The sequence below is a fragment of the Aristolochia californica genome, unplaced genomic scaffold, assembly GCF_029961685.1.
Source record: "Aristolochia californica isolate CCGP_79_NKW_82.1479 unplaced genomic scaffold, dmAriCali1.0.hap1 SCAF_12, whole genome shotgun sequence".
Lineage (NCBI taxonomy): Eukaryota > Viridiplantae > Streptophyta > Magnoliopsida > Piperales > Aristolochiaceae > Aristolochia > Aristolochia californica.
Genome location: NW_027181793.1, coordinates 64,574 through 75,630, shown reverse-complemented (window position 1 = coordinate 75,630; position 11,057 = coordinate 64,574). Strand labels below are relative to the sequence as shown.

General features: G+C 35.5%; 2 protein-coding genes across 2 annotated transcripts; both read right to left on the bottom strand.

Moving 5' to 3' along the window:
- Window positions 1-3,475: 3,475 nt before the first annotated feature.
- LOC137945934 (probable beta-1,3-galactosyltransferase 8) lies at window positions 3,476-5,488 on the bottom strand. Its single transcript, XM_068792038.1, has 8 exons — window positions 5,303-5,488; window positions 5,107-5,171; window positions 4,825-5,027; window positions 4,481-4,738; window positions 4,323-4,410; window positions 3,963-4,088; window positions 3,761-3,870; window positions 3,476-3,624 (listed from the first exon to the last, which is right to left on the bottom strand). The coding sequence occupies exons 1-8, from the start codon at window positions 5,486-5,488 to the stop codon at window positions 3,476-3,478; spliced, it is 1,185 nt and encodes a 394-aa protein (XP_068648139.1).
- Window positions 5,489-5,504: 16 nt separating this feature from the next.
- Window positions 5,505-9,524, bottom strand: LOC137945550 (pentatricopeptide repeat-containing protein At4g39530-like). The gene is made up of 2 exons (XM_068791485.1): window positions 8,828-9,524; window positions 5,505-5,578 (listed from the first exon to the last, which is right to left on the bottom strand). Exons 1-2 carry the CDS (start codon window positions 9,522-9,524, stop codon window positions 5,505-5,507), a joined length of 771 nt encoding a protein of 256 aa, XP_068647586.1.
- Between the last annotated feature and the right edge of the window lie 1,533 nt (window positions 9,525-11,057).

The window sequence follows — 11,057 nt, the reverse complement described above, 5'->3', positions numbered from 1 at the left end:
ATTCAGAGCCAAGAATCTAGAGAAAGTGCTTGCTAAAGTCAAAATTTAATTGTTGTAAGGAAAATCTCTTTAGTAGAGATTTTGAAATAATGTAATAGGAGATTGCACTTGAATAGCCAAAGGAATCATGAATCCTTTTTGTAAATTTCACTAGAGTTAGCTTATTGGAGCAAAAGTTTTTGATTGGTGACTATCACAAAGCGAACATCATCAAAATTTTTTTTTTTTTTGTGTTTGTTGTGGTTGTATGTGCCTTTAATTTTCAAGTAGCATTAAGATTATGTTTGTTTTACATTTTTATTTACTTTTAATTGTACTTTTAATTGTGCGTTCCTCCTCTCAATAAAAACCAAAATATTTATTTGGATAAGGATCTCATCCATTTGTAAGTGGCCAAAACAAACAAGTAATCTTGTATGGATAAAATTGCCACTGCTAATTGGAAGGCAACACTAGTTGCCTCTCACCTCTCTCCTTCTTCCTAATGAAGTAGAAGAGGGCCCCACCCTGCCTATTGTCATGCAGGCGGACAGAGGAATGTTTAGAAAATGGCAAGAGAGAGAAGCCCTTATGACAACATCAAACATATTGGTGTAGGGTTATAATGTGGCCTAGAAAAGTTGGCAAGCCCTTAGTAACTTATTTGCAAGAGCCCATGTCATTTCCTTGGAGGTGCAAATTGAAACAATGTTAAAGTCAACAATTATCTCATAACATAGTCGTCTCTCTCTCTCTCTGTCCTCATCTATTCCTTCTTCCTCTCTTTTTCTTCTCCTATTCTTCTTCCACTTCTGTCTCTCACCCTCTACTCGAGGAACTTATCATGGGATCCTAAATTCAACAAATATTCTTCAGAAAATATACTTTTGAGAGAAATAATTTGATAGATTTTGGACTCGATAATGTGGTCGAACTGAGTACTCTTTATTCTTTGGCCAGCATGATCATTCACGTTTTTTATATTGATATCTCCCTCTAGAAAGCTCAAATTGAGAATTGGTTAATAAGTAAGAAAATAGACTTACATATATATTTTGAAAAATAATTCTCCATATAAAGTATCATTATCGATACCATAAAATACGTCGAAAGTTTAAGCTTTATGCTACTGATCGAACCTCTCTTGTAGTCTGAGCTTTGCTGCTTCAAATGTCAATTTATCTTTGTAGAAAACTTTGATTGAAAAACTTCTTTTTTTGTTTGAAAGTGTACTCAAAGATATTTATGTAAATATATAATTTTTATTATGAAAAAATTAGTATGGAAGAGTCTTATTTGACTCTCATTGTAAGAAGTCTTATGGATCTAGAATTAATATGGGGGAAGTCTCGCAATAGAGTCTCGGTTAAAGGTGTTTTAGTTATGTTAGTCTTCTATTTATGTTTAGTTTTCAATTGTTCTAAGACTTATATTTTAGTGTTTAACTGTGGGAGTAATTGGCATCAGGGTAGTTTAGTTGTAATTGGATTCTACTTATTTCTTTTATTATAAATAGATGTTCATGTACTCAAATTACATCCTGTCATTGAAGTTTTTATCTTTTCTAGAAATTCAAAATGGTATGAGAGCGGTTTCTGTGAGTTGATTCGGTCAACTCACAGAGATAATGTGATCATTTTTTGATATATCATCTCAAGTAGTTTAGGTTCATATTCTATATTTTTTCTTTGTATTATGTCCCAGTACCCATTATTTTCTTGGCATTTTCACCTCCATACTGAGATTTTCATATTAAAAATTAAATAATGAAGGAAATATCTTTGAGTTTACTTTCCAATGCAAAATGTATTTTGGTAATCAAAGTTTTCTATAAAGAGAAATTGATATTTGAAGCAGCAAAAGCTAAATTGTAGGAGAGGTTCGAGCAACCGTAGAAAGGATCAATTTTCAATCTATTATATATCATCAATAACGTGATTTTATATGGAGATTTATATGTCAAAAAGAAGACCTGTAAGTCTATTTTCTACCCTATCAAACTAATTCTCAATCTGAGTTTTCTAGAGGTAGATATCAATTTTGCATTGGTCAATGATCGTTCTGGTCAAAGAAGAAAGAGTACTTAGTTCGGCAAGATTATAGAGTTTAAAATCTATCATATTTTTTCTCTCAAAATAAGTATAATTATGAAGCAATGTTATACTTGGATGAAAGGTATCGAAATCTAGTTTTAGGAGGAGAAAATTTCATGTCAATCTAATATCTATTTAAGGAGATATTTGCATTGGAGTTGGCAAGGGTCAAACAACCAAATTAAAAACATCAAGAGGTCATAAAAGATTCAGGGATGAAACTATTTATGTCAAATTAGGTATCAATTTAAAGCTCTTTGAGCCCAGTTTCTTCATAAATATACCATTTGTGATTCTAAGCTTTTTTTTTTTTTGGAGATATTGATATTAGAAATACAAAAGGTCAATTTTGCCAAAAATGTCTTTTTTCCCCTATTTTCTCTCCTTTTATCTCTCAATGCATTGACGCGAAATGATTTTTCTTTTGTCCTAAAATCTGGGTTTTTTGGCCAAATTTCTCTTTTAGTTAGAGAGTTTTTACCCAATTATGAAAATCGAAATTTGCTTAGTCTTAAAAGGTTTGCAAATATTTTTAAGTTACCAATATGTTTGGACTAACTTAAATCAAACAGGCTAATAGTTTTGCTTAATATATTATTTGAGTAGGAAAACGAGCTTGTTCACTAAACTAAACTTATTGCAAGCCAACAACACCAACAAGGCCTTGCAATTAATTGTTTACCTTCATCTTGTTTAACTATATTCTAGTTTAGATCTTGATTCAACTACTTATTACACTTGTTCTTCTTCCATCTTAGAATTGGAGAAAATATGAAAGGGTGGTTAGTACATTAGTATATTATGTATATTTTAGATATAGGTACTCCGAAGGGTACGTACAAGTATGGTTGACTTAAGCTTTAAATATAGGGGGGGGGGGGGGGGTGCGGGCGGGTGGGGTGAAACCGATGATAACCGAAAGCAATATAGATAATTTCTTTATTTGTTTGAATTACACTAATATCTAAATTTTTTACCCATTTCATTCAAGAGCGTCAAGGGGTGTTACACTAAGTTGTTTTACTTAATTAAAAATGGGTAAATGATTTCTATATAGCTTGTTAAAATTTAAGAAATAAACTCAACACAATCTTCAATGGTAGAGCACATCATCTTTTGATTAGTTTCCAAAACCATGATTTCTTTCCAATTTCAAAATCTTTCATTCATAATAAGTTTATTTGCTTAGTAAAGTCTTAACCTGACTCGGATGAGATGAGCAGGATTCTTATTGCAGGGACAGAAGGTCCGCCATTAAGAACCCTAAAGCAAGGTCCTCGAACTATTATTACACCTTGGTCTCGAGTAGAGGCGAGAAAGACACCAAGTTAACGAGTGCTCTCTTCTCACATATCCGAGTTCAGTGCTTCTTTTGACATAAATGCTTTCTTACTCTCTTGCATCTACAGAAGAGCGCTCCAAACTGCCGCATCTCCTTCACCGCAACTGTAATGGACTTCCTTCATCCTCTCCACCGACTTGCATATCCCACTACATGACCAATCGAACGACGCTACGCATACATTGCCCGACTGCGTCTTCCACTCGCAATCTATTTACCAGATAAACTCAATGTAAGAAATTTGATATTCTGAGCTGCTGACTTGAATCAAGGTTTGAACAAATCTCAAAGGACTAATTAGGGGACATTTTGTAACGACGATAGCAGAAGGTTGAGGTCGTAAAACCTGAAGGGGTGCCGCAGCACATGTTACGATCGTCGACATGTTCGACATCAAGGCCGATGAGCCACGACCCTAGAGAAACATCTTCGTTTGCGAATCGGTGGAGTATGGGTCTGCCAAAAAGAATCACAAAGATGTAAGTTGAGTGACTTCATCTTTGACAGGATTCAGAAGAATTAGTACAGAAAGCAGAAATGTGACTTACGCGTTTATTGAGATATAGGCAGCAAGATCTTTAGAAATAGCGTAAATTTGACCAGTGGCATGCCTGAAATACTTGTTACCTTCCTCCCCAAATTTCCAGTATTCAGGTTCGTGGTATTTCACTCCCCTGCTGAGCAGAAACCCGGAATCATGGACTATAAATATTTATTCTGCACGGCTTGAGATTAATTCACAAACTTGGAAGACCCGCGAAGGCGTATGGCCACCTTTGCTCACTTCTGTGTTTATTTTGGGTCGCGTTTCATCATGAGGAGGAGAATTCAGGACGGTTCATTCATGTGAAACGCGACTCAGAAAAACTCAAAAAGGGAACTTTACTTGGATTGTAGAAGTAACTCACTTCTGAGAGAGTACGGGTCCCGACTTCATGCAGCCGATGTACACTCTAGGTTTGGAGCGATAACGAGCCAGCGTTGTCACTAACATACCTGCATGCACATTCCTTTTAGTGAGAGAGAGAGAGAGAGAGAGAGAGAGAGAGAGAGAGAGAGAGACTACCAAGATTAACATGAACATCATCGTCAACCTTTACATAGAAATCAGCATCCCATTTGGAGGTTGCAGTGGAAAAGTAAATTCTAGTCTTTGAGGAAAGCTCACGGTATCCTTCCACATGTCGAAGCCTCAAGAAATCTTTGTGCTGTTCTTCTTCTGCGTCGATGGCACGATCGAGCACGCCGCCGGGAGTCGCGCTGTGACCGATCACAAACCGAATGACTATCCCCTTCTCTTTCTCCAGCTTCCGGAGCTTTTCTCCTGTAAAACATGGTCATCCTATGTCAGAAAACTACTACATACATGGAGCTTTGCTTCATCATTCACACAAAACCTAACCTACCCACCTCTTGGCATCCATGTCTCTCGAACTGAATCTCGCCGTTTCTTGCTACTGAATGCGGTGTTAATTCCAATAACAACGAATGCCTTGTGGAAAGTATGGTTGGATTCTTTAGAAGGCCCATTGAGATAGGGCGCACCGTTGCGTCGGCTCGTTCTGGCCACTGCAAGCTCCATCTCTAGAGTGGAAATTGTTTTGTCTAGTGATCTGGGTTAAAACGATAAAGACTAGATATTATAAACAAAGAAAAACAAAACAAAAGAAGGCAATTACAGGCGATACTTACTGAATGGTTTGATGAGTTTTCACCAATTCTGCCATTATATCTCCTGAATTTCCCTCAATCAGCTTCTGCAAACGTTTATACATATAAAAAAGTACATAGATGAATGGGTTTGAATGTTTGATTCTATCTCATATAAAATTCACACAGCAATAATTGTCGCCTAAAAGTTTGTAAGCAAAAGGTTGCATCTGCTTACACGCTTGGGCTCACAGTCTTTTGCCACAGCCACGATCTTTTGCTGGCCATGAAGGAAGACTGATCCATCTTCCTCAACATTCTGAGCCGGGGACCTCCGTGTTCGACTGGTGAGGAGCGACCCTGCCAGAAAGCACACCATGCAGAGCCCTACAATAGCCTTAAATGGCAAAGGTCTAAGACGCATTTTTCTTGGCTCCTCTTCAAGCCGCCAGAGTCCTGCACTCACCAACGAATGCCGGATTCCTGGCCCAGTCTTCTTCTCCGATTGTCCTGCCTGCATGAATGCTTTCATTTCAGGAAATAACAGTATTCAGCAGAGAAGGGTATTATACTAATCGGTGTCTCAATGGCTGGCGTTGAACATGGATACAGGATTTTGATTAAGGGATTGCATTTATAACACCTGGAGGCGGAAAACTGTTTTTTAATTTGCTGACATTCTTGGGAAAATAGTTTGTAACTTTCAAGCATCTACGCAACCCCCATTCAATTAGACTTAGATAGTATTCAGCATATTAACTCGAACATGACATGTGAGAATGATTGCAAATATGATTTACACATCCAAACTTGCTAGACGAAATTAGATAAAGATGCATGTGACTGTCTCCTTGAGATTTTTTTTCTCAAGAAATCTAATGCTTTTGGCTGTAACCTTCCAAAAGTCTCCATCTTCTAAAAGTGATATTTTTTTCTTAAACATGACATGCCCAGGTATAAACGGCTAACGTCCATGGATCATTTAACCTACTTCTCTTGACTAACATCGCAAATCTATTCTGAAACTTCATCCCACATGCACTGTGGGATCTTAAACTCTATCATACGCTCATTCACTTTCAGAGAAAAAAAAAATTGAAAGAAGATATTTTTTCCTTTACTGCATGCATTCCTAAGAAATCGACACACACTTCTTGCTATTATTGCCATCCAAAGCTGGCAGAAGATGAGAATTTAGAGTATACCTTATTTGGAATCGCACTACTGATCGATCGATGTTGGAATTCCTCGAAAGATACAAGACTGAGATAAAAACTAAGAAAAAGGGGGTCGAAGCATGGGGCTTCTCTATAATGAATTTTCTGTCTCTCTGCTTCTTATTTTAAGAGATTGGCAGTTCAGTCATGCAAACGTGATGTGCGAACAGGAAGTTGATGATGGAAATCAAATTCTTATTCCCATTTTTTAGAGAAAAGAGAAAAAAATAAAATAAGAGTAACGATTACTTACCAGAATCGTGAACTAGCTTAAGTTATTTTTATCTTGCTTTTTTTTCAAATGATGTATGAAGGGTTATCATGGGGTGGGGCGAGGATACAGGGATACAATGGAGATGAGTTTTGGGGCGTTTGGAATTTTATTTTCTTTTCCTTTTTCAAATGATGTATGAAGTCAATGTTGGATTTTCAATTATGGTAGATTGTTACAAAAATAGCTTAGAATCACAAATGGTACATTTATGATAGATTTTTCAACTGATCTTTTGTACTTCTAAGATCAAATATCTTAAATAGATACTAGTTTGACATGAAATTCTCTCCTTCTGAAACTAGATTTTGATACATTTCATCTAGGTATAACGTTGCTTCATAATTATACTTATTTTGAGAGAGAAAAAATATGATAGATTTCAGACTCTGTAATCTTGCCGAACTAAGTACTCTTTCTTCTTTAACCAAAATGATCATTGACCCATGCGAAATTGATATCTACCTCTAGAAAACTCAGATTGAGAATTGGTTTGATAAGGTAGAAAATAGACTTACATATATGTTTTTTGACATATAAATCCCCATATAAAATCACATTATTGACTGTATAAAATGGCTTAAAAATTGATCTTTTCTGCTATTGCTCGAACCATTTCTACCATATGACTTTTGATGTTTTGAATATCGATTTCTCTTTATAAAAAACTTTGATTGCCAAAATTCATTTCTCGTATAAGCGAAGTTAGTCAAAAAATTTAATGGTAAATGGATAGAGCGGTTCGCCTGAGCTAGGGTAGTCGATCGAGATCAGTATACCTTTTCTGTGATTTGTTGTTAATGGGTATAACTTATAAGGCGGGTCAGAATCCGATAAGAATACCTGATTGAGTGACCAAACTCGGGTCGGGGTGTGGACTCGCGAGTTTAACTCTTCCTAGTTACTATGGAGTTGCCAACACAATCGGGCAAGTTCAACCGGGTTTCGGTTTGAGTAATCAACTTGGATAGGTTATTTTATGTATCAACTATTAACACATGCTATATAATATGTATCAGTATCATGCAACTTGATTGTAGTTCCAACCCTTACATCAAACCACTTCAGAAGAAGGATGGATGTGTCACTTGTTTACCGAGTATATTATCTTGCCAAGATTGGGGATAGCTTCCCTGCATAGAGAAGAAGGCGCCCTTGGGCACAGGGTGTCTTAGGATCAAGTTAATCGAAAGTCAAACCCAAACCCTTATGGGGGGGTTAGTCCACAATGAAGTGGAAATGAAGTGGAAAATTGAATTGAAGTGAGATGAATTGCTTCCACTTCAACTCATGTTTGGGTGTTAGTCCAGGCCAGTTGAAGTGGCTGGAAAACAAATTCTAGTCTTAGTGCTCGGAAAACAGATTCTAGTGTCCTTTTCTAAATAAAGGAGAGAATGAGTACATAATTAACCAATTAATGATTACAATTCATTATAAACTAATATACTAATTACGTGTGACTAGAATAAATTATATAAAATTAATAAAAAATAAAAAATAACAGAAGGGAATATAATAAATAAACATAATGGTTTAATTAATTATAGAAATTGGATAATTAACCAATTAATGATTAAAATTCATTATAAATTAATATACTAATTACGTGTGACTAGAATAAATTATATAAAATTAATAAAAAATAAAAAATAATATAAGGGAATATAATAAATAAACCTAATGGTTTAATTAATTATAACAATTGGATAATTAACCAATTAATTATTACAATTCATTATAAATTAATATACTAATTACGTGTGACTAGAATAAATTATATAAAATTAATAAAAATTAAAAAATAACATAAGGGAATATAATAAATAAACATAATGGTTTAATTAATTATAGCATTTGGATAATTAACCAATTAATGATTAAAATTCATTATAAATTAATATACTAATTACGTGTGACTAAAATAAATTATATAAAATTAATAAAAATTAAAAAATAATATAAGGGAATATAATAAATAAATTTAATTGTTTAATTAATTATAGAAATTGCATAATTAAACCAATTAATGATTACAGTTTATTATAACTTAATATACTAATTACGTGTGACTAGAATAAATTATTTAAATTACATAAAACAGTTAAAAATAACATAAATGAATATAATTAATAAATAAATTATTTTGTAATAACATAATATATAGTATAAAAATACTTAATAAATTAAAATACTTAATAAATAAAAATAAAACACGTGACAAAAAGGTATAAAATGACAAAAACTTTCCTTGCATCCTCAGTATAATGACATTTGCCATATGGATCGATAAGACTATTTGTGACATAAACATCAGACTCCAACCCCAATTTGATAGCATATGAGTGGATCTCTTTGCTCGCATCAATTAACTGCAAGCTAGCAATTGATTTCAGAATAGTGGACAATGTTGTCTGGTTACAGTTAAAGCCTTCTTTTTGCATCTCACAGAAAAGTGATATGGCTTTTTCATCATTCAAATTTTGTACGTAGGCTGAGATTATAGAATTCCAAGAAATTAAATCCTGCATAGGCATCAAATTGAAAACCCTTCTTGCATCCTCCATAAGACCACATTTTGAGTACATATCAACAAGTCCCACACAGACAAATACATCAGTATCAAAACCCACTTTGATCAAATGTGAATTAATTTGCCTGCCCAAATCGATCATTCCCATGCCTGCACAAGCTTTAAGAATACTAGATAGAGTGAACTTGTTTGGAGTTGTGCCTAACACTTTCATCTCTTGCAACAATTCCAGTGTTAGATTATGGAAACTATGAAGAGCACAACCTACAATAAGGGTGTTCCATGAAACAATATCAGGTAGCAAAATTTTCTCAAAAACCATCATAGCAGCTTCAATATCTCCTAATTTAGCATAAATATCAACAAGTGCATTGGCTGAAAAGGAATCAACATCATATCCAAGTCGTATCAAAGATCCATTAGACATATGCAACCTTTCCATATAGCATTTACTAGTTCGCTCAATTGGCTATGCAAAGAAAAGCCTTAACTAGTTCACTGAACTGGCTATTCACAGAAGAGAAGACCTTTTACAAGGTCGCGCTGATACACTTTAGCTATCAGGTACAACAATTGTCTTCAAGCCAATTTATAAAAGACTTACTGCTTAGTTCGGTTTATGATTCTACAATAAATTCAAAAACAAGATACTGATTTTTATGCTATATCTTCTAAAGGAACCATACTGACTCATGTAAGTCAGCACTGATAAAACTTCTGGATCTATTCTCACATAATAATCTCCGCTCTGTGGTCTTCCAAACCTCCTTTCAGTGAAACACTGAATGTCACTCTACTTTACCTCAAGTTTATTTTAAAATCGTGAGAATTTCATAGAAACAGCTCCAAGAAAACAAAATGCAAAGAAGTCAGCCTTTATCCGATGGGGAAGTTTCTCCCTCAACGATATGTTGGAGACCGCCTAGCGTTTACTTTTACCTAAATTCAACCACACAAATACAACACAGAGAAGTTTCTCCCTCTGAAACAGGAGTTTGAACTTGCACACACTCAGCCAATGCAGGTATATCAGAATTGACATCCAGAAACTTAGCCAACAACAACAGCAAATGGAAATCAGAAATTCTTTTTACAAATGGAAGGTTTTTTGCACGGTCTAAGTGGGTCTTCAGTGCCCTCATGGTGACTGGATTTATTCGGTTCTCAATTGGAAAAGAGGGCCCTGCATCCAACATCAACATTGTGGGTGAAACATATTATGATAATGGACCTAAAGATAAGTAAGAGTGAACCAGAAATGAAAGATCAGCTACCACTAGATTAAATATCCATCGTGGCATCCAGATTCTAGAAACCTGCCTCGTATAAAACTGGCCAACAGAATAATAAGCTTCGAAAGTTGTTTAACGTTTTAAAATTAGCCACAATCAAGATAAATTACGCACAAAAATTAAAATTAACTCAAACACAAAACTAAATTAGTTGAAAAAAAATTAGGGTTTCGGATTACCTTTTGAAATTTGGGGGAAATCACCGCCGAATGGGGAAATGTAAGCCCAATGGAAGAAATCGACGCCTAACTGTCGAAAATCGAAGGATATCGAAACCGGAATAGGTTAAATCAAAGAAAATCGGGGGAGGAGGAAAGAGAAGAGCGAGAACGAGAAGGAAGAGGGAGACCGAGAGTGAAAAGAGATGGAGGCCTAGAGGGAAAAGAGAGAGGGAGACGAGAGAGGGAGAGGGAAGAGAAAGGCCGAGAGAGAAAGAGACGAGAGAGGGAGATGGGGCGAAAACGAGAGATAACAAGAGAGAGGGAGCAGATACAGCAGAGGGAGCAGAGAACGAAGACGAGCGCCGAGCGAGAGGAGCAGAGACAGCGAAAAAGAGAGAAGATGTCGGGCGAAAATTTTCGTCCAGAGACGAAGGCTGAGCGAGAGGAGAGGAGAAAGGATATGAGCGTGATTTTTTTGTTTCGGGGGGAGGGGGAAGAAGCGACGCCGTCGCTCGCGGTAAG